This window comes from Saccopteryx bilineata, chromosome 3 (assembly GCF_036850765.1).
Source record: "Saccopteryx bilineata isolate mSacBil1 chromosome 3, mSacBil1_pri_phased_curated, whole genome shotgun sequence".
NCBI classification, from domain to species: Eukaryota; Metazoa; Chordata; class Mammalia; order Chiroptera; family Emballonuridae; genus Saccopteryx; species Saccopteryx bilineata.
In genome coordinates this window covers 238,339,624-238,367,133 of record NC_089492.1, presented here as the reverse complement: position 1 = coordinate 238,367,133, position 27,510 = coordinate 238,339,624, and the positions used below count along the sequence as shown (strand labels likewise).

Genomic DNA, 27,510 nt, shown 5'->3' with positions numbered 1-27,510 from the left:
AGACATTCAGAAAAATGCTGTTTCTCAAATGGCTTCAGTTCAAAATAATTTTTATCTACACTGGTGTCATCCAACCCCTTCAGCGTCTCAAAGAGCTTTCTGGAGAATGATTTGAGTGGGCTACACCTTGAAGAAAGTTGCTCAGGGAAGTTTGAACTGATCCATTCCTTTTCTTTTCAAATCCCTTGAAGTCCACACAGACATACGCAGTCATTCTGTTGCCTTTGAAGCTATGCTGAAAGTTGGGAACCACCTTTTAAAAATGGCCATCGAGTGCCTTAAGTAATTGAAGACCCACCAAGGGCTTTAGTTGGAGAAGACTTTTCTCACTTGATATCTTCTGAGGGGGGAAAACAAAGAGGTAACCCTAGGTGGGTTGTTTGGGAAGATTGAAAAAAATGTGCCTTTCTCTTGAGGTTTGAAGATGGATACCAATGGGGTGTTTTGTTTTGTTTTCTAAACTATAACTATTGGAAGTTCCCCTTCCCAGTGCTTTTCCCGATCTAGTGGAGTCTCTGAGGCATAAGATAAAAATGGTGAGCTACGCCCGGAATAATTATAGTGGAGACTGCCAATCAAGTCATGACAATCAAGATTTAATCATGAATGCCAAACACTTTGAACATTATGTTTTCATAGTGGAAACATTTTCTTCTCTATCCACTTCATGAGTACCCCGGTGTTTCTGAAAAGATGAGATGTGATAGACAAGTGGTAATATAGAAAGATTGGTTGATTTGTCCAGCCTGGTAGTAAATGGAGTTAGAATGGGACCCTGGTCTTCTGATATTTCATCCATTTGATCTTTTCTATAAATAAGTATATCCTAAAACAGGTAGTTCTGGGGATTGTTATAACATCCTGGTTAAAATCTTGGGAAAACTGGATTGGGCAGTATTAAGTTGGACTTTCAGAGTTTTTAAAATACAAATGAGTTCAGTGAGTTTGCAAGAAGACCCTTAGAATGATTTTGCAAAATATCAATTTGCACTCCCCTGGGATGATATGACCAACCATATGTTATGAGAAACTTCCCAGATTTAAGTTTACCTTCTTCCTTCTAAACTGTTGGTAATGGCATGTAGGGAGGGCAAGATCCTGTTTTCCTATAGATGTAAACCACATGGCTATTTTAATAACTTATTTCTTTTATTTTTTAATTTTTTAATTTTTGTATTTTTCTGAAGTTGGAAACGGGAGGCAGTCAGATAGACTCCAGCATGCGCCCAACCGGGATCCACCTGGCATGCCCACCAGGGGGCGATGCTCTGCCCATCTGGGGCATTGCTCTGTTGCAACCAGAGCCATTCTAGCGCCTGAGGCAGAGGCCATAGAGCCATCCTCAGCGCCCGGGCCAACTTTGCTCCAATGGAGCCTTGGCTGCAGGAGGGGAAGAGAGAGACAGAGAGGAAGGAGAGGGAGAGGGGTGGAGAAGCAGGTGGGCACTTCTCCTGTGTGCCCTTGCCGGGAATCGAACCTGGGACTCCTGCACGCCAGGCCGACACTCTACCACTGAGCCAACCGGCCAGGGCAATAACTTATTTCTTTTAGATTGCTGTTGGGCATGATTGACTCAGGCATACTCCAGTATGCTTATAAACACCTCTGTTGCTAAAGAGTCAGTTGAAATGGCTACTACATTCTGTGAGTCCAGTGGACTCAATCAGTATACTGAGTAGCCATTTTTGGACCTTCTCAACTAGTGTGAAGATCACAAACACTGGTGGGGAGCTCATGATGAGCCGGTCAGTTTAAACTGAACTGATTCTGAGGATGAATCAGAGAACAAGACATGCCTAGTCTTCACCCGCTTGGGACTTACAGTCGAAAAGATTTGTGTTGGGGACCAGGTGGGTTACAGACAGCAAACCCACAACTGCTACTAGGTGGAGTCAGAGCTGTTCTGGGGGTGAGCAAGGCCGGCTGTGAGAGCAGAGCAGAGGTGTACCTGAGTCAGGCATAGGGAGCCGGGAAGTGACAGCTGCACCTAGACCTGCAGGTGATGAGGAGAAAGAACGTCCCAGGCAGAAACGTGAGAGGGTGTGGCATGTTGAAGAGTAGGTTGGAGGCACCCCGATCTCCCACTCTATATTTTTGTTTCATACTCCACAAGAATTAACCACACTGAAAACACACCTCATATTTTATATTTTACAAGATACTTCCACATACATTGCTTTATTTCCTCTCTACAGCAAAGATTTCAAGTGTCACAGGTCACAGAGTCAGGAAGATAGACTGGGAACTGCCCCTCTGTTCCTAGAATGAAAGAGATGTGACCGTAGAGAACAGACACCCCAGGACTGTGTTTCAAATACAAGGTCCCCGCGGGAGTGGCTCAGGACACTGCCAGTGTAGTCAAGTTTTAAGTGGATGAGCATTTGGAGGGAAGAATTGTGCAGACTTTGCCACTTGGGTTGAAGCTGCTTTCTCACTCTTAGGTTGAATTGAAAACAGTTGATGGGATTATAGTGTGAAGAAAGAGGCAAAAGCCACATCAAATCATGACTGTTTTTCTTCCTTTGATAATTCGCATGAAAAATGAAAACTGAGCCAGTGTCATTTGAAGCCCAGTTGGTTTCCCTGGAGTCAATGGGAGCAAGATATTAACTGTCACCCAATTAATATTGGAAAGTCACATTTACCATGGGATGGAGTCTCAAGTTAAAATGGAAGGTGGTGAAACATTAGTGTAGTCAAAATCATCCTTAAAATCTCTTAGAAAAGTGCCCTGGCCAGTTGGCTCAGCGTTAGAGCATCGGCCCTGCATGTGGAATTCCCGGGTTCGATTCCTGGCCGGGGCACACAGGAGAAGTGCCCATGTCCTTCTCCACCCCTCACCCTCTCCTTTCTCTTTATCTCTCTCTTCCCCTCTCGCAGCCAAGGCTCCATTGGAGCAAAGTTGGCCCGGGGCTGAGGATGGCCCCATGACCTCTGCCTCAGGCGCTAGAATGGCTCGGGTTACAACGTAGAATGGGCATACTGGGTGGATCCCAGTCGGGCGCATGCAGGAGTCTGTCTCTCTGCCTCCCTGTTTCTCACTTCAGAAAAAAAATACAAAAAAAAAAAGATCTCTTAGAAAAGTACCATATTGGAAAACAAAATTTGTAATACAGTACGTATGTCTTTAAGTACCAGGGGCAAATACCTTTTTGCCATGGGCCACCTCTTTGGCCATGCAGATAATGATGTCTATTCTTATTTCCACCCATGAAACACATCACTCTTCCTCAGAGGAGGCGCTCCACATTCCTTCCAATAATTATATATAGTTATAAGCAGTCACCAGCTGTAGTGTTTGTACTCCACAAAGAAAACCCTTGAGCAACACCATGACCTCCATATCTGCCTGCAGACTGGCTCGTTATAGCCTGAGCTCCTTTCTGTAATGTGGCAAGGAGCAGTCACCAGCCACTCCTCTGTGAGTTCTCCTGACCATTTGCTGAGAGCTACGGGCTTGGTTGGCCAGTGGTCTGCCTTCCAAGGTGGCAGTGGCAACACTTTTGGTGCTGCTTTTTGTTGGCAACACTAAAAAGTGTGCCGATGACACACACTCTAGATTCTGTTTTTGGTACAGAATACCAAATTTTATTATTAGTTAAATTGTAGATTTGGCTGCTATAAACAGTTTCAAAAAAAGTTATTTAACCAAAACAAAAGTTTATAGTAACAGAGGTCTGTCTAGTAGACTGGAGACGGGCACTCTAGGGCCGATGTGGTGGCCCTATTGTATAAGGAGACTCATATTTCTTTTCTTTTGTTGCTCAGCCTTTCCTAATGAGTTTCCCTTATCTGCGTGATCCAAGATAGCTTCCTACCACCTTAGGGTCAGTCTGGCCAATAGGAAGAGGAGACAGAGGGAAAAATACACTCCTTTTTTGGAAAGGACATAATTTCATTTGTGTCCTATTGGTCAAAACATACATAACCTAAAACCTCTTCTAGCAGCAAGGGAAGCTAGGAAATATCAGTTATTCTGGGTGCTGTGTGTCAGGCTAAACATGGGGGTATCAAGCTAAACAAAAGCCGTGATGTTGAGGAATCCCAACAGTCCTCATTACTTAAGTATGCTTTCCAAATTTGGTGAAGATGGCCCTGGCCAGTTCCTCAGTGGATAGAGTATTGCCCAGTGTATGGATGTCCCAACTTCGATTCCCAGTCAGGGCACACAGGAGAAGCATCCATCTGCTTCTCCCCATCTCTCTCTGCCTTAGTTCCCTCTTCCTCTCTTGCAACCAGTGGCTGGACTGGCTTGAGCATAGCCCTGGGTGCTGAGTATGGCTCCACTGGAGCACATCAGCCTTAAGCACTAAAAATAGCTCTGTACTCGAGCATTGACTCCAGATAGGGTTGCCAGGTGGATCCCGGTCAGGGCATATGTGGGAGTATGCCTCACTATCTACCCTCCTCTCACCTAATAAAAAAATTTGATGAAAGTCACTTCCAAGTGATATAGTTACAGAAGAAGACAGAAACATTTTTTTGTAAATAAATAGATTTTTGGAAGAGACCTTGACTGTCATTTTTTTTTTGTATTTTTCTGAAGTTGGAAACAGGGAAGCAGTCAGACAGACTCCCGCATGCGCCTGACTGGGATCCACCCAGCACGCCCACCAGGGGCGATGCTCTGCCCATCTGGGGCGTTGCTCTGTTGCAACCAGAGCCATTCTAGCTCCTGAAGCAGAGGCCACAGAGCCATTCTCAGCACCCGGGCCAACTTTGCACCAGTGGAGCCTTGGCTGCAGGAGGGGGAGAGAGAGACAGAGAGGAAGGAGAGGGAGAGGGGTGGAGAAGCAGATGGGCGCTTCTCCTGTGTGCCCTGGCTGGGAATTGAACCCGGGACTCCTGCACGCCAGGCTGACGCTCTACCACTGAACAAACCAGCCAGGGCCGACTATCATTTATTTTAACCTCCATCTTAGAAAGCAACCAAGGCATAAATATTTCCACTGTAGAGTACTTGTAAAATAAACTACTTTATTGAGATATAATTTGCATACCTCACAATTCACCCATTATTTAAAGGGTAAAATTCAGTATTTTTTAGTGTATTTACAGCTTTGTGCAACCAGACCAAATCTGATTTTAGACTATTTCTATGACCCTAAAAGAAATCCCACATACTAGTAGTTAATCCCTCTTGCTCCCCTATGCCTTTGGACCTAACTAAGCAAGCATTAGTCTACCTTAGGTCTCTATAAAGTCATGTGGCTTGATATTACACGGACTAAATGTTCAGTGTGGGTTGCCAGGCAGAAGAAGTTTACTTAGCACGCAAAGCCCCTGGGAGCCTGAGCAGGAAAGGCGGAGGGTTTGTGTCCAGAACAGCAGTCTTGAGCACTGGAGACCCAGAGCTGAATATGACCCCTCTTCAAGGAGACTAAGATTATCTATTATAAGAACTAATGCCTAAAAAGAAGAGATGGCGGCCCTGGCCGGTTGGCTCAGTGGTAGAGCGTCGGCCTGGCGTGCAGAAGTCCCGGGTCGGATTCCGGCCAGGGCACACAGGAGAAGCGCCCATCTGCTTCTCCACCCCTCCGCCTCTCCTTCCTCTCTGTCTCTCTCTTCCCCTCCCGCAGCCGAGGCTTCATTGAAGCAAAGATGGCCCAAGCGCTGGGGATGGCTCCTTGGCCTCTACCCCAGGCGCTGGAGTGGCTCTGGTCGCAACAGAGCGTCGCCCCCTGTTGGGCGTGCCGGGTGGATCCCGGTCGGCGCATGCGGGAGTCTGTCTGGCTGTCTCTCCCCGTTTCCAGCTTCAGAAAAATACAAAAAAAAAAAAAAGAGATGGCTGTGGGAGCTCGGGGCAGGAGCACTTCACCCAGCCTGGGGTGTGGCTGCATGGCCAGGGTGTGGTGTGGCCAGTGAAGGCTTTCTGCATGAGACGAGTCTGGTTTTCTCAGCAGACTCCCTGTCCAAAGCAGACCAGGTTGTGGAGGGTGGGGGTGGGGGTGGGAGGAAGAGAAATGTCTTCAGGAAAATAGCTTCTTCATTTTCATGAGTGTAAGCAATCATATTTCCTTTTTTACAAACATATGTGAACTTATAGATCCAAATTAGTATTGTGCCCTGCCAAATCACCACTCTGGGAACCGGACACTTACGCCAGCCATGCGTCTAGCACTCGAAGCATTTTGAAACTCCTCAATGGGAATTATTTCTCAGCCAGTCAGTTTATGGGTCACCTAGGAAAACCAGTCACATTATTTTATAGTCATGCCTCATTTTTCACCTAAAATGATGTAACAAGATCTGATCACCCACTTTATTCATTAGACATGGCTCCAACCAATTTTCGTCTCTTTCCAAAGTTCAAGTCTATTCTCAAAGGAGGACATTTGCTATGACTGAAGACTCTCAAAGAAAGTGCCACAGACTGTAACAACAGTTGCCTGAAAAAGAGTTCCAGAATCATTAGTGCGATGTCAGCCTTGCTGGAATAAGTATGTTGCTTCCCAAGGTGATTGTTTTGAAGGAAGGAATGTTAATTTAGATGAAAATACTCTGGTGTAACTTTACAATGAGCTACCATATTTTATACTGGTTAAGCACACTGCCCTGTGTAGAAGGTCTTAGAAGACAGTTCCCCTGAGGGAGATTCTCAGCTTTCCTTCTGCAGTCTTCCGTGGTGGCTGAGGACACGGTTCTCTTCCATTCTGGTAAACATCTGAACGTGCTTTGGTTAGGCATTTAGAAATTGTACACATTGGGAAGGTTTGCTAAAACAACAGTAGACAAAATGGCCCTGACCAAGGATGAGAGGCCTGTCCATTTTAAGCCACAGAAACCAGAAACCTAGATGTTCAGTCAGTGCCCACCTGACTCTGAGAGCTTGTCCCATGGTTGAAAGAGTCCAGAAAATGGAGCTGGGACTGCGTAACTGGGTGGAGATGGGGAGAGATATTTGCTTTCGTAGGAAAACTATTATGTTACACTGCTTCCATGGCACTTTGAGAAATGCATTCTATGGAGCAAATTGAAATCCTTTAATAAAATGAAACAGAAGGGAAATAAATGTTGGGAGCTCGGGTGGAACTGAGCGTGAGGTTGGCACCTGTCGTGAAAGACGAACTGCCTCCCTGGGCTGGGCCGCGCAGGTGGTGTCAAGCCCTCTGTTGTCACATCCAGGAGAAAATCACCACACACGTTAGCCAGTTCCTCGTAAGTCGATTTGGTATAAAAAGACTAATAATAGCTGCTTTAAAAGAGTCATGTGAGGATTAAGTAAAATTTGTGAAGCACTTATCACAGAACCTGACATTGTAAGTGTTTAGTAAACAGAAGATTCTGGTGAGTCTGGCAATTGTTATGATCATTCCAAATGCTGAGGCTGTTGGAGGGCAGGAAGAGGGCCTTCTGTGTCTGCCACACTCCCGCCTCCTGTTCTGTCTTGGCCCGTACAGTATCCTTTGCATTTGACCTCTGCAGCAGAGGTTCAGGTGCTATAAGGCCTAGGCATGGGCCAGTGTCATGTTCCAGACGGGAGGCTACAAGAAATATCTGCTGGAAGTGCTGTAAACCTCCTGGATGGCGTGGACTGCGTCAGCCAGCAGTAGTGCTGAATATTATTGAGCGCGCTGCACCAGGCCCTGTGTGAGACGGCCGAGGGTACAAAGAGGAATAAGGCAAAGCCCTAGGATGCCCACGCTGTAGGGGAGCATGCATAGGTAGTACAGAACTATGGTGTGAATACTAGTGTATTCACTTCCTCTGGCTGCTGACAAATGACTACACACTGGGTGACTTAAAACTACAGAACTATATTTTCTCACAGTTCTGGAGACCAGAAGTCTGAAATCAAAGTGTGGGCCACTAAAGGCTATCAGGAGGAATTCTTCTCTACCTCCTTCAGCTTTCGGTGGCTCTGAGTATCCTTGGCTTTGTGGCTGCCTAACTCTGATCTCGGCCTCTACGTTCTGTTGTCTCCTCTTCTGTCTCTTTTAGGGACACTTGTTATTGGATTTAAGGCCCACTTGGGTATTCCAGGATGATCTCATTGCAAGTTCTTTAACTGAATTCTATCTGCAAAGACTCTTTTATCAAATAGGGTCATGTTACCAAGTTCTGGGTGGACATATCTTTTGGGAGGTGGTTGGGATGGCTACTATTCAACCCACTACAACTGAATGAGAAGAGATATTCAGAGATTGTGGAGACCCCGAGGAGTACCACCCCACTCCACTTTGAGGGGAAGAGAAGAACAAGGATGTCTTCTCTTCGCAGGTGAGGTGATTTTTTGAGAAAAATGCAGAATGAAAAAGAAGAAGCAGGGAAACTTTAGTGAAGAGAGAAGTGAGTGGAGGCAAGGCACAGCTATTAGTTTAAGGCATATTGCTAAGACCTTTCTTTTCCTACTTAAAAGTATACTGATGAAAATAACTAACAAGAAGATTCCAGAACTCCACAATCCACAGTGCTTCTGTAGACTCTTGACACATACCAAATGGAAGACATGTCCCTTGGTGGCTTCCTGAATCTTACCAAATAACTTTAGTTTACCGTGATGGGTCAAAACTGAAGGGCTCAAATCTCAGTTGTACAGTTTACTGTATAGTGTCATGTATTCTGCTGAACTGATCTGTTGGTCAAATAAGTTTGTAAATATGATATATATGTTTGCTCGCTTATAGTTTGCATTGGGTGTGGGGGACAGGCTGTAAGTAGGCAGGGTTGTTATACCCTAAGGCAGGGGTCAGGAACCTTTTTGGCTGAGAGAGCCATGAACACCACATATTTTAAACTGTAATTCCTTGAAAGCCATACAATATGTTTAACACTAAATACAAGTAAATGTGTGCATTTTATGTAAGACCAACACTTTTAAAGTACAATAAGTCTCTGAATTCTTTTTAATAACATTGTTATGCTGTTGCTAATCAATAATGAATAAAGTACTTCTTACCATTAATGCAACTTCTGGTGCTGCATGGTTTTGCTGATGGCTTTGTAGTCTGGTTGATACGTGGTGAGGTTAAGCTTCACGCATGCGTTGAGACTTCCATTCGTTAAACGTGATTGTAGGTTGATCTTAATGTTCTTTAGATGTGAGAAAGACTGCTCACATGCACACATAGAGCCAAACATTGTCAGTATAGCAATACTCATACGTTGCAGTGTGTGATATGTGACGGGAAGCGCATTCCAAGTTTTGACAATCAGCTGGTCCGCAGGTTGAAGTTTTTTCATTTCTCCCCACTTATGTTTGCTCGCCAACTCTGCTTTCTGTTTCTCACTTGCTGTCATGCAAGTCTTTCCAAATCTTCATTCAGTGACTTGAACTTATTCACCCCTATATGTGAGGCCTTCAGTTCAGCAGCTTGTAGCTCAAAATCTCTGAAGGAGACACAGGGGATGTAACTCAGGTCGGCGCTGTCCACTACATACTCGTGTGGATGGGTGATGAACTTAAAAAGACGAGTGCGCTCACGAAATTCTCCAAAGCGCGCTTTGAATGACTGCAGGAGATTAGATGTGAAGCTTGCTAGCTGCTGGAGATCAAGATGTTGAGCAGGGTCACTTGCTGGCATGCATCTTTAAACTCTCCCAGTTTTTCAAAGTATAGTAAACGACCTGTTTCAATGTCGGTGATAAAGAGTTCCAGCTTGTTTTCAAATGCAAACACTGCTTGTTGAAGGGATAAGACTGTATTTCCAATGCCTTGCATTTTCACATTGAGTTGGTTCAGATGTTCAGTCATGTCCACAAGATAGTAGAACTTCAGGAGCCACTCAGTGTTTGCTAACTCAGGATTCTCGACGTTTATCATTTTAAGAAAAGTCCGGATTTCACTCAGACAAGCCGCGAAACGGCTGAGCACCTTCCCTCTTGACAACTAGTGCACATTGCTGTGCAGAAGCAGACCAGGATAATTATTCCCAACTTCATCCAGCAGTGTTTTAGACTGGCGATCATTTAAAGCTCGGACAACAATAAAGTTGACCACCCAAATGACCAGCAACATCACTTCACCAAGCTGCTTGCCACACATCTGAGCACAAAGCGCCTCCTGATGTAGGATGCAGTGAAAACTTAGGATGGGTCTCTTTTCATGTTCATGAAGAGGTGCTACAAATCCTCTGTTTTTCTCCACCATGCACGGATCACCATCAGTACACACCAAAATAAATTTATCCATTGGTAGATTTTTCTCTTTAGCGAACTCAGTGAAATACTTTCATAAATCCTCCCCTCTTGTTGTCTCTTTCATAGGCAAAACAGCAAGACTTTCCTCACATAGTGTGTCACCGACAGCATACCTTGCAATCACACTGAACTGGGATAAATGGCTTATGTCTGTTGACTCATCCAAAGTGAGAGAAAAGAATGGTGCTGCATTTATGTCCACTTGTGTTGCCTCAATTTGATTTGCCATCATGATGGTACGATCGTGAATAGTTCTTGTCGACAGAGGCATGTCTTTTATTCGTTTGAGTATCTTGTCTTTATCCAAAAAGTCATCAAAAAGTTCATTTGCAACATCAAGCATGAATGTTTTGGCATACTCCCCATCTGTGAATGGCTTTCTGTTTCTCACAATTGCTAAAGCACCAGCAAAGCTAGCTGAATTCCAGTCACCTTGTTGGGTCCAAACACGGAGTTGCTGCTGACTAGCTTGCACTCTGCACTGTAGCTCTTGACATGTGTTCCTCCTGCTGTAACCTGCTGGATATTTCGATGCAAATGTAGTATGGTGTGTGTTGAAGTGCCGCTTTATATCTGACCTTTTCATCGATGCAATTCTATCATTGCATATTAGACACACTGCAGAACCTGCTCTCTCCACAAAGGCTAATTCCTTTGTCCATTCCTGCTGAAAAGTTCAATACTCCTCATCTTTTTTCTTTTAGCCATCTTCTTCATCAAAAGGGTTTCTGCAATTAGCTAGCTGACTACTTGATTAAAAAGAGAGAAGTTTACTTCCTGACCTCGCAATGACCTGTGTACGTTATGCATTATCCAATAAAAATTTGGTGTTGTCCCAGAGGACAGCTGTGATTGACTCCAGCCACCTGCAACCATGAACATGAGTGGTAGGAAATGAATGAATTATAATACATGAGAAAGTTTTATATTTTAAACATTATTATTTTTATATTAAAGATTTGTCTGCGAGCCAGATGCAGCCATCAAAAGAGCCACATCTGGCTCACGAGCCATAGGTTCCCGACCCCTGCCCTAAGGCTTAGTTTTAAGACTAAGCCTTTCCCACCCTAAGTGACTTTGTATCAGAGACTTCCTTGATTGTATATTGGATTAAAGGTTTTGATTTCTACATTATAAAATGGGGCAGACTGGGAGCTTGCTCTTGGTTCCTGAGATTAGCATTAGAGGAGAGAGCAGAGAAAGAAGAGCAGAGAAAGGCCACATGGGGGGGAGGAGAAGCAGCCAAGGTGGCAGAGTTCTGAAGGAGAAGCCAGTTTGTGCAGAGATTGTGCAGAGAGAAGGGGATAGGGAACAGAGGTGAAGAAGGCTGGTGAGATAGAAACTTTGATTCTAGGAAACTTGGATAAGTCAGTGGCTTTGGGAGGCCTGAATGGAAAGGGAAGTGTTTTCCCACTGTGTGTATTTCTTACCCGCTGGGTACAAGCTAGGATTAAAGCTAATGGCCCACCAGTTCTTGGCTTCATTGTTTCATTACTGTCTGTTCGAATCAAATGGGAACTTGCACTGGCCAGGCAGCTGTGATGGTGGCCGCAGCTACTGGCTTTACATGATCTAAACCCCACTTTTCTCACTTGTAAAATGGGATTAATTGTAATATCTGCTCTGTCAGAGAGACTTATAAAAATTAAATAATGGGCTTGCAAAGGTTTTAGGAACTCTAAGGTACAATCCAAGGTGAGTTGTTACGGTTATTTTGAAACTGCTTCAGGAAAGTCACCCCACTGGACTTATGTAAGCCTCCTGCCAAAACAAATTTCAACATGCAGTTTTATCTAGCATCTCCCAAAGTCCAAAGCTCAGGTGGCTAAAGAATAACCAAAAAAGTAAAGCTAGCATGCCATTTTGAGGTTAGCGGATATCAGAATCACTTCTTTTACGTCAGACTTTTATTGCAGTATAATTTTGGTGTCAGACAGACTTGAGTTTGATTCTGGATATACTGTTTATTAGCCGTCTCATCTTTGGCAAACTGCTTGAACTCTTTCTTTACTCACTGGTAAAATTAAAATAATATGTCATAGAGGTGTGTGTAGGAAATAAGATAATTCATAGGAAGCTACCTACCCTAATGTCTCACACGTAGTCATAATAAGCAGGCTGCTACTCTGGGCAGTAGAGATTTTGATGGGAAAGACAGACACTTGAAACTTTTCCTCACTGATAGTCCCCCAGCCACTTTGCACCTTTTACTTCTCTTCTCAGCTGTGTCACAACCTGCCAGGATGCTCCACACCTGTTAGCCCATAAAAGTCCGAACAGAAATGTCTTTTGTGTAGAGCATATTTCATGCACCGGGCCTGGGGTGGGGTGAGGGACCTGTTCTCCATAACTTAGTTTTTCTGTAATATGTTATCAGCCTGATGCGCAGTTGTCTCACTTCAAAACAACACAGCAGCCAGCCCCCAAATAAGCAGAACTTGAGCTGAGTAAGTTAAGTACTAGTCAGAGCATCAGGCGTTTGCATTCCAAGTCTGGCCATGAGGGTTTTAGGGAGTGTTTCTAGTAAATAGTTGCTTGGATCTGCTTGCTCCAACAACTTCACCTGAATGATATTTGAAAGGGTGCTTTCCATCTGTCAAACATTTATTGAGCATTTTCTCATTGCTCTATATTTGCACTGTGCGTTTGGGGCATCCACAGCAGGGCACAATGTCCAATGAGCATTACAATATAGTGTGACAAGTGTCTCCTTCAGTGTCATTGGGAGCCCTAGGGAGAGACGCACAGAGAGGTGGTCAGGGGAAGCTTTCAGGGGAGATGCATTCGAGGCAAGTGCTGAAGGATAATGAAAAGGAAGCCGGGAAGAAGTGGAGACATTTTACGCAGAGGGAGCAGCACAGGCAAAAACAAAGAGACCATTGTGGAAAGAAAGCCCACAGACCTAGACTTTAAAACAGAACTGTCTGAGCGCCTGCCCTGCAGGAAGCGGGGAGTGTGGGGAGGCAGCCAGGGATGAGTTATCGCCACACAGGTCCCTAACCCCTGAGGCTCTCTTTTATGCACAGGTCAACCTGAGACCCATTTCTGAGGATGATCTTATGACCCCAATGGCAGGAAGAGTATTGGAGATTTAGCTTAGCAAACTTAAAAGAGCTATTTATAAGGACTAGGTCACAGTACTATTTGTCCAGGAACACATTAAAACTCTATCAAGTATGCTGAGGCTTTTACTTATTATTTTAATTTTATTAAATTGATTGAAGTAACATTGGGTTTATAACATTATATAAATTTCAGGTGTACAACTTTATAATATGGCATCTATATTGTGTGTTCACCACTTGAAGTCTAGTCTACTTCTGTCACCATATATATTTGACCACCTCGACCCCATTTCCCTCTGGTAAGCACCATTCTGTTGTCTGTACCTCTGAAATTGATAGAGGACCAACCACCTTCTGCCACAAAACTCCAAGGAGCACGATTTGCATTGTATTCCAGGTGAATGGGGCCCTTAGGATTCAATTCCCGCTGGAGCCAGTTAGTGCGCCCCCTTGTGAGGCTGTGCGAACATTTGCTTGTTTTTCCTTTTTCTACCACAAGAGGGAAACATATAACCATGAATGATTTGAAAATAAAATGATTCTTTAGCTAGACCTGTTTTTACCAGGGGATTTTAAATTCCTGATAGTAGCCAGAAGAGGGAAAATATTCTCTTAGCTCCAAATGAATCTTCTGAAAGGATTTAAATGAAAATTTTCTTCAGGATGTTCCAAAAAGGAAATAAGATGAAAGATATATGTATACGAATTTTATATGAACATATAAACTGCTGTTTTTATAGGTCAAAATGGTTGAATACTGGTAGTTTCTAATAAAACAGTCCTCCTCCTTATATGTGCATTATGTATAAAACGGATTACTAAGCCCTAATAGAATGATATACAGTATGTGAATTAGAACCCAGGTTGTTTTTTTAAATGCATCTCTTAAAGAGAGTTAAAAAAAAAAAAAAAAAAAAAAAAAAGAAAATAGTACCTACTGTGTAGGTTTGTTGTGTAACCACAAATTAATGAAACTAGTTTTAGATTTAACCACACAAAACCAGAATGGCATTTGTGGAGATGGGAGAAACCTTCCATAACTTCTCTCTTCCCTCTGAGCACTCATAGGTCTCTTGCAAGCTCACAGGTTAGTACTTTTTACTCCATTTTTAAATGAATGATTTGTGGGTTTGCCTATCTTTCCTTTTAGATCAAACGTTTCTTGACAGCTTGAGTCTGTTGGCTTCCCGTGGGGCACAGTGCCCGGTGAATTGAGTGCAGTAACTCAGTATAAGCAATAACTGCTGGTACATGGATGGATAAACAGATGGACAACAGATTGACGGACGCTAAAGGATGCACATACTCTGAGGCAGCTGTTTTGTTTTTAACTTCAAAATAGGCTTCAGGAGTCTTTTTGAACCTGGGATTCTGTACAGCTCTAAGCCATCTGGCCCTTGTAATTCTTCTGGCCTCATACCTTCTTTATAGTTTACTGTAATTTCTCATTTTCTTCAAAAATCATTCCCTAACCCTATTAAAATGCATGCACCCACAAATAGGTGTGAAACGCAACTACATATTTTCGGGTTGATTCAGGGCAGTAATAAAAGCTAACACTTATGTAGGGCTCACAGAGCACTAGAACTAGCCAGTATGAGCTCCTTAACATTTGATAACTCACTGTATCTTTTTTATTTTTATTTTTTGTGTTTTTCTTAAGTGAGAAGCAGGGAGGTAGAAAGACAGACTCCCGCATGAGCCCGACTGAGATCCACCCAGCAAGCCCACCAGAAGGTGATGCTCTGCCCATCTGGGGCCTTTGCTCCATTGCAGCTGGAGCCATTCTAGCACCTGAGGCGGAGGCCATGGAGCCATCCTCAGCACCCGGCCAACTTTGCTTCAGTGGAGCCTTAGCTGCAGGAGGGGAAGAAAGAGAGAGAGAGAGAAAGGAGAGGGGGAGGAGTGAAGAAGCAGATGGTCACTTCTCCTGTGTGCCCTGCCTGGGAGTCGAATCTGGGACTTCCACATGCCAGGCTAACACTCTGCCACTAAGCCAACTGGCCAGGGCTGACAACTCATTGTATTTTTACACAACAAACCTATGCAGTCAGTACTATTTTATTTTTTTAAATCTCTTTAAGAGATGTAATTTAAAAAAAACTGGAGTATAATTCACATATGTCATTTTATTAGTTTTAGGTGTACAATATAATGACTTGATATTTGTGTTGTGAAATAGTCACTCCCATGAGTCTAAGTAGGTACTATTTCCAATCCCCATTTCAAAGATGAGAAAATGGGGGCCCCAAGAATTAAGTAATTGTCAACCAACTAGTGAAGTGTAGTCTTGCCAGTCTTTTGCTGTTTCCTGAGGTTGCTCAGAGGTGAAGGGAGCAGGTCTTTTCTTCTCCTCTTCCCTGGGTGGGACAGCAGCAGTGGGGCCTGCCTTGGAGATGGCAGATGGGAACCAGCCCCGCCCAACACACTGTCACTGACAGTGACAGAAACCCAGTCAGACTGCGCCGAGTCACCAAGGGGCGGTATTGTAATGCTAGAGGCGTGTCTCTTGAAAGCCAAGAGCGGAGGGCGCAGGGGCATCACCAGAGCCCGAAGTGGGAGTGGCCCAGGCAAGTCCTCTGTCCCCTTGTCTGTCTGTCCCAGCACAGCTGCCTCATCTTCTCTCTGCTGACACGCTTGTCAGTAGCAGTTGGTGTGTGTGTGTGTGTGTGTGTGTGTGTGTGTGTGTGTGATCTTGGGTATAACAGGCAAAACTTTGAGAGTATTCAAGTTGTTCTCATATAATCTAACAATGATAACAGCAGATACTTGGGCAGGGCATCCTATGCTAGCCCGGGTTTTAGAACTTTCTGTATATTACCTGATTCAATGACTGCAACAGGTGACATGGGGGGGACTATTATTCTTGTCATTTTTCTAGATGCGGCAATAAAAGCACAGAGAGCTTAAGTGAAGAGTCTGAGGTCACATAGCTAGTGACTGGCGGAGCTGGTCTTCCAAGCCTGTCGCTCTGGCCTTAGAGTCCACTCCCTGAAACATTACAGCAAACTGCACACATCTGATGGTTTAAATTTACATATGTGGTACATTCAGTGTTTTCCTAAATGTTCCAATAATGGTTATAGTTTTGATAAAATTCTCTTACTTCCTTAAACTTAAAATCATAAATCAAAATACGTAAGTTACTCAGGCTACACATTACAAATTGTATTCACAAGCCTAATCTGTTAAACTAATATCCCATATGCTCTAATGTACTTAAAGTATCAAATATACTTAGATTTTTTCCAAACTTATTGCAAAAATATTAATACTATAAGTTTGATTTATTTTTTCTGTGTACTATGGATTTGATTTACTTCTTCTGGCCTATACTTAATTCTAAATCTTTCTATGTTTAAAAATATCCACTTCAAAACTATTCTCTCACCCCAAGCAATTAGGAATTACCTTTCCAATTGAATGAGGGGTGACCTTGTCAGCTGTCTGAGGTACATGTTGGCCGGAGATCTGGATATGGAACCACTCCAGTCCAGAATGGCAGTGCCAATTGGGAGTCTTGAGTGGCTTGTATCCAACCACATTCCTAATTCTCGGTCTCATGAATCTGCAGACCCTACCCTCTCAAGTAGATTCATCTAACCTGTTTTCTGCCTGATTCTATTCTGAATTTTTGTCCAATTCTTTCCGTATGTTAGGCCCAAAACTCTTAGAGATGACTAATGACCAAGGGTTGGATACTGCACAGCTCACCTGTGTTCTCATGTATTGTCTGGCTGTCAGTCATAATTCAATGGAGATTCTCATGACACCACTGTCCCTGTCCCAAAGCTCCTGGACTTTCCTGTCTTCCCAGGTTAAGGACTAACTGTATTTGACTAGTACACTTTTGTGTCTTAGTTCTAGATTACTAGGAGAGAAAATATGACTGATTCAGCTTTGGTTAGGTGTCTGCCCGTGGTGAATACGGTCTGGCATCAGGGTCCTGTAGAATCAACATGGCCCCAGGAATCTACTGTTGTGGGGTGGCATGGGGCCAGTTTATGGAGAAGACAGGGAATGAGTGGAAGACACGACATGGAGAAAGGGTCAGAGGAAAGAGAGATGTTGGGTAGTGTCTTCATATTGGAGCAAAAGAAAACTCAACTGGGCCAAGGGCTTAAAGCTCAAGTCTCGTGTAGGACGAGGAGCAGCTCTGGGCAGGATCCCACTGACTGGGGAGGAAGGGATCCTTCGGAGCCACCACAGCAAGGAAGGCATCATACAAGCCTTGGCTAATCTTTTTCCAGTCTCGACTTTTCCAAGCTATTCAATGCACCACCAGAACCACTCAACTTTCCAAAAAATATATGTTTATATTGCTCCTGCTTAAAAGTTTCCATAGCCTCTGATGCCTACAAAATAAACTTAAGTGCGCTTTAATCTCACCCAACTATTTCTATAGTTTCACCCATCACTGCAACCTTTCGAGAGCCACAACTGTACACACACCTCTGGGACAGTGCCGATGCCACCATGCAGTGATGGCTCCTCTCTTGTACGAAATTCTTAAGACCCAAGATCCATCTTCCTTTTTTTCTATCCCCACCTCCCTCAGAATGAAATTTTTTTTATCATTTTATTGCATCATTTTGTAGTTCTCAGAAGCTTTCATAGACATTCAGCGAGGTCATTTTCACAAAAGCTGAGGCAGGTGTTATTTTTCCAAAAATGTCTTTTTGGATCTGTAGAGGTGGAGAAGCTGAGACTCGGGAGTGAGGGGCTCTCCTACACTGAAAATTTGCTACAGGCCAGACACAGTACTACCTGTTTTCATATATGTTTACTGATTCAATTCTCAGAACAACCTTGAGCATTATCTCCATTTTACAGACTCAGCTCAATTGAGTAATTTGCGTAAGATTGTGCTTCCTCTACTTTCTAGAGTCAAAGGGTTGAGAGCCCTGCCTGTGTCTGGCTTCTAAACCTGTGGTCTTTGCGTTCTTCTGCAGTGTCTACCCTGGGTGTGGAATTTAACACAGGCTCGCTTACTGGTGTACATGATGACTGTTACCAGCGTGTGTGTCCTGTCCTGACACCCCGAGCAGTCAGAGGCTGGCACCTGCAGCCAATTACAAGCTCAGGCCCCCAGAGTGGGGGGGGGGTGTCTGGTGATCCCTGCTGCTTTTAGCCCAGGTAGCAGCTTCTTTCCCAGGGCTTGCGCCTAGAGACAGTGTGAGCAGTTCCACCCTCTGTGCACACTCCTGTGCCACTTGCTAAAGAAGAACTCTTGGTGTGAAGAGGTGAACCCACTTAGTCCTAGGGTCCAGCCTTCCCATGAGCCCTGGGACATAGTAGTTAGCCACCCAATAAATGTTTATTGATGGCAAGAAAGAGAAAAAAGAAAAAGAGAGAGAGAGAGAGAGAGAGAGAGAAAAGAAGAGAAGAGAAAAGAAAAGAAGAGAAAAGAAAAAGAAAGCAGGCTTGGCCAGTTTACCGTGTCTGCTGTATTGTACTAGGAAGGCATCATTGCTAATCAGCACGGGAGCCAGGGTCTTTGAGAGGCCGGGAGCAAAGGGGTTCATAACTCTGCCATTGAAAAATTGATTGAACTCAAAACCAGTATGAGAGTTCCTTGCCTGAAGGGAGTAATCCTTAAATCCCCCATATGGATGAGATATAATTTGTGTCATTGTGAAGGAGTACTGGCAATGTAGGCGAATTCATTAGGCCAAATTGGGCTCGCTATGCTCGACAGTAACGTTCCTGAAGATGAAGTTCAACCTTTGCTGCGGAGCTGAGACAAATGAGTTTCTTAATAGCTGCCCCACTTAGTCTGAGCGTCTTTGGAAGCTTAATGTTTTTAATGCCTCTCCTTTTTTTTTTTTTTTTTTTTTTTTTTTTTTTTTTTTTTTTACTACACTTCACAGTCCATCTAACATTGCTGCTTCTGGTAATATTTTTATATGGGGTTGAGTACTTTAGTGTCCATAAAATTATGACTCAGGCCCATTTTTAGAATAGAAGCTTTTCTAGGGCAAGGATTATGTCTTTTTGGATCTGATTTTGCATATAGACACATCCTATCACAGACATATGTAGTTGCTGAAAACGTTCTTCTGTTTTGGGGTATAGACTCTTTCCTTGGAGCCTTAGATTTGGTGTGCACTTAAATTGCTGGGTGTTCATTGACATGTGCACGAGCCATAAGGAATGGGACTCTTCCCCAGGCTGTACGTGGCACATACGCAGGGATGGAAAATGCCCACAGACATTACCATCCAGGGGGAACGCTGGGTTTACCTATGACCTCCTTCCACAGACATATATCATCTCTCAATGCTCAGGCACTGCTATCTCTTTCCACTTGTGTTAAATAACTTTTTCAATAGAAAGATGACCAACTGGGGAAGCAGATTTAAAAATCTTGTAATGGAGAGGCAAACAAATGAACTCCAGGGTGGCATATCAGGGACTTGGAAAGTTAAGACTGGAATTGCATCAGCATTACTATTTGCAATAACTACTTTAGAAACATTATTTTTTATCTTTTAAGAATTAGAGTATTGACATTTGGAAGGCTTTCTATATCAGTCAGTTTTTAGATAGTTAGAAACTAGCACTAGGCCCAGGAGCAGGCTTAATTGTAGCAAAGTGTACTTTACAGCAGCTACAATGGGAAAAGGTATTTTTAGAAACGAGTTTTGGTTCACAGGGACACACTGATAACCTGAGGTGTTCTAGTATCTGATGTGGACAGAATCTTCAAGAAAGAAAACCAGGCATTGGCCATTCTTTGAAACAAGATCTGTCGTTGGATCTCAGGCTGCAAATGAACTGACTTTTATGCATGTATTGTTTTGCGTTGACTATTTTGAATTTGCATACTTACGCCTTGGTTCCTCATAACTTCTCATTTTATGGAATCGATTAACCACAAACTATAAATAAAATAAAATAAATGTGTGGGGGTTAAAGCCAACAAAACATTATTCTTCTAGTTCTCACTTCAGAAGGAGCATTATCAGAACGGAGCGGACCACTAGCAGAGCACATACTGGGCTGAGTGGAAGGAGAAGCTTTGGTTGGGGATGTTGGAGCACCCTTGTGACCAACTATCCCTGACTCTACCCTGGAGTTTCAAGATCTCATTAAGAAAACTACTAATTATGTGGTTGGTTGCTCTGTTATTCCCAATGAAAAGATTATTGGGTTGATATGTCTTGAATCTGGATCTATTAAGTATGTCAAGACACATATGCTGGCCTAATTTGCAAGCCTATCTAAAACTAGAGGGAACTTGGCACCAAACTTTAAACATATGAATTACAAAAGTGCATTGTAGGAAGCTTGGAAACCAGTGGGGATGTAAACTGTGGATAAAGCAAGCTTACTTCGTAAATTAATTTCTAAAAAATTTTAGTTTTAGAAACTATAATAGGAAACAAAAATAAGCTTTAGAAAGTCATTGTCTCTTAGCCAACTGGTTTTCAACTGAACAGCTATATCTTGTGAATTATATTAATGTTATGTCTCAAGGTCTTCCCTGCAGAAGGGTCAGCCCCATTTGTCATTTAAAGGAGAACAGGCTCCCTTGCCGATAGCCCCTTTCTGCTCAGGGGGCTGTGGGTTCTGCTGGCCCTGCTCAGAGCAGACCTGCAACACAGGCTCATCATGTGCCAGAGAGATGACAGCCTGGCTCTCAGCACTAGCTTGCTTTTGGACTCCACTGAAAATCTAGAAAATATTCAAATATTCAGATTTTGTTAGTCAATTGGTTATTCATTTTTTTACTTGAAAACCTTGATTCCTCAGTTCATGTCACACTCTCCAAACATGCGGAGTCACTAGTCCTGGTTTACTTTTTAAGCATCCTTAACAAGTCTATCAAATCTTTGACAGTGGAACTTAATTAACAATTTTTGCTGAACCAGACAAAGAACACACATGCATGGTATTTAATAAAATCCGCTTAAATTAAATAGATTAATAAAATCTCAGGGATCAAGTAGGGTTGAATTATCGAATTTATTCAGGTGATGTGTTTTAAAAACATTTTAGTTTCTTCAAATGCAATGGGCTTAAACTACTTCACTAAAACTGTTTTCTTAAAAGTCAAGTCTATTTAAAACTGAGAAAATTAAAACACAAAATTTAATCTTATTTTTTCATTCTATTTTTTCAAATTATAACTCCATCAAACCCCATGCACTTAGAAAAATATACTCTCCCCCACCTCAGCCCCGCCCCTCGGCTCACCTTCTCAGGGACTTGGGCATCTTTATCCCCACTCTTCCATAATGACCAACAGCTTGGTCATTCATGGCATTTGGAGGTATCTATTCTTATAGAACTGAATATTATTTTGTGAAATCCTTGGTGGTCAACGAGTAAACATGTTCTGTTAAATTATTTTCCCCCTTCTAACTGGGATTGCATATTGAAAGTAAAAAATCACCTGGGTATCAAAATGACGGTAACGCAAGAAAACCGAAGGTAACCGAGATCCTTCACTTCCATTTTAAGATTGACCTTTAACTTGCTAGATGACATGGAGTAAGTTTAGTTTCAGATGGCCTTTTCAGTGACGAATGCCCAGAGAGGCTCTGGTCTAAGGGGTGTCAGGAGTGGAGGGAGCTGCCCCAGGGTGTCTCGTTCACGAACCTGCTTCTTGGGTCTGCACTTGCTCTGTCTCAGCCTGGGCTCTGGGAGTGGAGTCTGGCAGCCATCTGGTGTTTGTAACTGAAGTCTGCCGCATGCAACACCCTTCGGAGCTATCTCCGCCCTAACGGGTCGTGTGGCAAAAATAATTGAAGGGTGTTTGGCTTGGTTCTGTGGGCAGAAGTGTCCTCATCAAAACAACTTTGAAGATCTGCTCCATGAGTGGGTGTGGGTGGGTGTGTGGCCCGTAACTTTTCACAAGGGGCGACGACAGCAAGGAATTAACCCAGCTTCCTCCTTGAGAGTGATTGTCCAGACAAGACCTCTGTTAGTTATTCAGACACCGTTGCAGCTTCAGGTTGGACAGACTATTTGGTGGACGCTTGGCTGCTTTCTGGATACCTTCACCGAGCCAAGTGGTGGAAATGAAAGATGAGTGATTTTGATGAATGGATTTCTGGGAAATACAGGAAAATGGAAGAAGGTCCTCTCCCTCTGTTGACTTTTGCTACAGCTCCCTACTATGACCAGAAACCAGGAACTAGTGGATTACGGAAGAAAACCTATTATTTTGAGGCAAAGCCATGCTACCTGGAAAACTTTATCCAGAGTATATGCTTCTCCATAGACCTAAAAGATCGCCAGGGATCCTCACTGGTGGTTGGTGGAGATGGGCGGTACTTTAATAAATCGGCAATAGAAACAATAGCACAGATGGCGGCCGCCAATGGGGTTGGTATACGATAAGTATTGTTATGTTTCTGACTCTCCACATAACCTCTTAACTTTGCAGAAATATACAGAATTACAAAGATTTGTATGTGATATACACCTCAATTCTACTAACATCCAGTGAAGTTTCATTGTGACTTCAGAGATTAGCTATTGTGAAAATCTGCTGAAATTACATGTCATATTGGAATATAGGAATGTAAGTTTGACTTCTTATATGTTGTGCTGCTTGGACAAGTATCTGTTGCTTTTTAGACATATAAAGTGCACCCCTAGAGTTTAGCTGTCTTATCTACATTCTAGCTACAATAGTTTTAAGGGGGCTCTCTATCCTTCATAAGAAGGCTCTAATGAGTGGAGAGAGGAGGATTTTGTTTCCTTTCAATGGCTTTTTTGTTGAGGTGCAGTCACTTGTCAAACAAGAAAACAAAAGCCAGGGCATGCTGTTGTTTATGAATCACAGTAGTCATGCAGAAATACTAGGAGGGGCTTGGAAAATGTTAGGTGTGAGCCCTCCAAGAGGACCTGTTACAGGGGAACCTGCTTATAATGACCTTGGACACAAAGAAGCCGTGTGCAGTGACTTTGCGCAGCAGGGTAGAGATAATAACTCCTGTAAGACTATTATATAAGGAGGCTGCGCTAATGCTTTGCATCATGAAAAACTGTGGTGGCTGAATTAACCAGATCAGAAGGAGTCTTGCACCAGAAAGCACTGATCTTGATAATCTAACAATTTGCACAGTCCCACTGATTTATAGAAAGGCGGGCATCAGCACATTGCTGTTTTTGCTCTGCACATTCCTCTGTGAGACCAAAAAAATATATTTTTTAGTGTTATAGGTGATAGTTAGCAATAATTTGGAGCATACAGTCTTTTAGTACTCATACATTTTAAGAATCTTTTGTGTTTCCTTTCTGGAAGTGATTCTGTTTCTGGGATCATAAAATTTGGCATCGCCATCAAATGTGTTAGGCATTCATTTTCAGTCTATTTTAATCATATGCCAAACAGGTGTGATTGCAAAGCCAAATTTAAAAAAACACACACACACTACCAAATTAAATTTTAAGATGTTTTTAGATCTTATTGATTATATAATGCTAGGTTCCCTTTATACCTACTTTCAGAATCTGAATGCCTTTCATGTAAAAATTGCTGATAAAGCACTCAAGTATGAAATTATTATGACACATACACATTTTTTAAGGTAATATGTGACATGCTGTAAATTTCACCTTTAAGGAGAGCTGCAAAGGGAACATAATTAAGATGCTTTTAATCTTTTGAAAGAGAATGAATGGAACATTATTTCTCCGCATATATCTAGATTGTTGAGTGCATCTGGTACACTGTCCCCTTTGCTGTGATATATTTGGCTTCATTTCATTTTTGTGTGGAGCTGAAGGATGTGGAAGAGGTGGTAGGAATGTATAATTCGGGTAGACCCTGTAGACTTTCTCGGTGTTACAGTCTGAAGGTTTGCTAAATTATATGTTTAAGTGATAATAATTGACTAAATATGGTAACTGCCTATTTGTTAGAGCTGTGGCAGTGCAAGCAATATTTTTAAGTCTCTTCAAGGGCATTCTTTATTAAAAGTGATGTTGCCTTTAAAGCAGTCATGCTACCCAACTGAATTACTTAAAACATTTAGTGGACCAATAAAGCACTTTAATCTGGTAAAGTCTATAAAATCCTATATAGCTTGATAATCTTCTTTTTTGTTTTAATTTATTTATTGGTTTTAGAGAGATAAACATCGATCTGTTCCCGTATGTGCCCTGACCAGGGACTGAACTTGCAACCTTTGTGTGTCAGGATGACACTCTTAACCAGTGGACCTATCTGGCCAGGGTTTCTTTTTTTAACATATCCTAAATTCTGGCTCTTTTAACAGCCCTTCAATTGTGGCCAGAACTATAGGGAGAAAATCTAAAAGGAAGATACTCTATTTTGGTAGAAGTCAGCGTTCCCTCCTCACCTTTGTCAATATGCACTCCACCCATGAGCCAGTTCTTTGGAGGGTTCTTTAGCCTCGTGAGCTGCGTGGAGGTCATTTCTTTTTTTTTTCTCTTCACTGCGCTTTTATCTGGTGCATTTCTAAATTATAGAATGCAATGTATCTTTGTTGGAAGTTTCCCTTTGATTTTGTTTGCATAGAGCTATATGTAGTTACAGGAAATGTTAGTGTATAAAATAAAATATTGGTGGGCCCCATTTATAATACTGATCTCTTATACATCCCCAGAGCTTTCAACTTAGAAGGATGTTTAGAAATGAGACTACAACTTGTGTCTGAGACTAGCACGGCAAACATGAGAAAACACCAAGCTCTAGTTTCAATTAAAAGGAAAATTTCAGTTTTCTCCCTGTCATGTGTGACTATAATTCGTGGGCAAACAGTGAGGTGTCCAGCAAGGCAGTATGACCGAGGCGCTGCAGCTGGGAGCAGCAGGGGAGGGGGGAGGGCAGGAAAGGCTGTTGGCTGAGGACTTGCAGTGCCAGGCTGAGGGAGTTATCTCTAAGTTGGTAGACACTGGGGAGCTAGAGAAAGATTCTTCTTTAGCATTTTAACCACTTATAAGTGCACAATTCAGTGGTATTAGTTACATTTACAATATTCTGCAGCCATCATCATTATTCCTTTTCCAGAACTTTTTCATTATTTCGTCTAAAACTCTATCCCCACTAAACACTAACTCCCCATCATCCCTTCACCCCAGCCCCTGGCAGCCTCTGATCTACTTTCTGCCTTTAAATTTGCCTATTTTAGATACTTCATAAATGGAATTATACAATACCTGTGTCTGGCTTGTTTTACTTAATATAATGTTTTCAGGGTTCATCCATATTGTAGCATGTATCAGAATTTCATTCCTTTTTAAGACTGAATAATATTCCCTGTATTCATTTTCTTTACCCATTCGTCTATTGATAAACATTTGGGTTGTTTCCACCTTTGGTTATTGTGTATAATACTGTTATGAACATGGGTGTATCAGTCATTTGTTTGAGTCTCTGTTTTGTGTCAACACCTAGAAGTGGAATTTCTGGATCATATGGCACAGGGAAGACTTTTGAGTAGAGAAGGGATGCAGAACTATAGTTTAGAAGATGAACTAGGTGAACTTGAGGAGGTAGGATCTGTTCAGCCAGGATAGAGCAACGGACGCACAGCTGGGAGAGAAGCAGAGGAAATTGAGTCAGGAGCTGTTACAATGCTTCAGATTTTCCTAAAGGCAGGAGGATAATAGAGTACTATCTCCCCAGTATCAAGTGGAGGATCAATATTCCTGAGGGTGATTCATATGAATGAGTCTGCTCTGGAAGGGGATATTTTGGCCAGCTCTTCCTCTTCATGGGCCCAAGAGAAAGAAGCTACTAAGGACTTACCTTGCTTCTATCTCTTTTTTATTCTTACCTTCTGTCTTGGACCATTACTGACTGCAGATCTCACCAATAGGAATGGTGGAATTAAGTGGTGATTTGGGCATAGCTTAATATTCATGTATCAGTCTCCCCTTCCACACCAAACACATATAAAATCTAAGTAAAAGTCAGTATGCTTGATGTGGAAATAAAATTTCCAGATAACTCCACCAGCCACTCCAGCTGATTAAGTGGCCATCTCTAAGCCTCTCCTATTGAAATGTTAGAACTCCTCTACCATAGGCTTTTATTCTCATCAAAACCACACCTGGAAACTGCTTGAAGTGTAAGATGTTACCATTCCCACTGTATTGAGTCAGAAGTTTCCATGCTTATCCTAGCCATTGCCACTAGATACCATGCAACATTGCCTTGCCATCTATCCCAGTGCCTACCATAGCCCCGTTCCATAATTGCTTGTTATTATTGTTATTATTGCTGTTAAATGGATGTAAGAATGAACAAAGGGGCAGGATCATGACAACCCTTGACCTCAGGTGCTTCATCAACACAATAGGAGGAGCAATTGTGAGAATGAATTGGAAGCGTCATGGGCTGTAGGAAGCACTCTACAGCTCAGTAATAATCGTTACGTTTGATCTCACACCATTGTCGGGTTTCTCTAGTTTATAAAGGACCTATTGACAGCTCCTAGCCTGGTTGTTACTACTTCCTGAGGAAGGCAGGATACAACCAAAATATCAGTATAACAAAAATTGTTCAGAGATAGACATGAGAGCCAAGAGGTGACTGAAATTGAACCAGCTGCTTCCTGACAGGTGGTTGGTGGTAGAGGGGTGGAATTGTAAGGCACTGGCCTGTGGGAGGGTGATGATGGGGGAGGGTGGTGAAGGTAATAATAGTTCAGGAGAAACTTTCCCATAGGATCCAGGTATCTTGGCATGTTCACCATTAGAAACACATCTTCTACTATCAAGTCATTTCTTCAACTATATTTATTTCTGGTGGGGCAAAAGGAAATAACAAATGGGAAAATTTTAAAGCATTCCTCTCCCTCTCTTCTCTCAGAAGGGAGAATGGAGGGAGGGCTCAAACTCTTCTCTCTCTCTCTCTTTCTTTCTGTGCATTATGGGTCATGTTGAGACACATATAAATTACTATCATTTTAGTGAAGGAAGATTCAGGAGCTGTGTTGATACCATCCTTGAGAGATGTGGGAAGGTGAGTTAAGAACACAACAAAAGGCCCTGGCCGGTTGGCTCAGCGGTAGAGTGTTGGCCTGGCGTACGGGGGACCCGGGTTCGATTCCCGGCCAGGGCACATAGGAGAAGCTCCCATTTGCTTCTCCACCCCCGCCCCCCCTTCCTCTCTGTCTCTCTCTTCCCCTCCCGCAGCCAAGGCTCCATTGGAGCAAAGATGGCCCGGGCACTGGGGATGGCTCCTTGGCCTCTGTCCCAGGCGCTAGAGTGGCTCTGGTCGCGGCAGAGCGACGCCCCGGAGGGGCAGAGCATCGCCCCCTGGTGGGCGTGCCAGGTGGATCCCGGTTGGGTGCATGCGGGAGTCTGTCTGACTGTCTCT

The 27,510-nt window shown here is 43.0% G+C and overlaps 1 protein-coding gene across 2 annotated transcripts in view; it reads left to right on the top strand.

Annotated features, from left to right (window-relative positions):
• Positions 1–27,510, top strand: part of PGM1 (phosphoglucomutase 1) — a 73,520-nt gene that overhangs the window by 7,335 nt on the left and 38,675 nt on the right. The window contains exon 1 of one of the 2 annotated variants that reach the window (XM_066268990.1): positions 22,086–22,538. The exons of the other annotated variant lie outside the window; for it this stretch is intronic. Within the exon in view, the coding sequence (XP_066125087.1) occupies positions 22,239–22,538 (300 nt within the window). The 5' untranslated portion in view covers positions 22,086–22,238. Of the gene's footprint in view, positions 1–22,085; positions 22,539–27,510 lie in introns of those variants that run through there. 2 annotated transcript variants of the gene reach the window in all.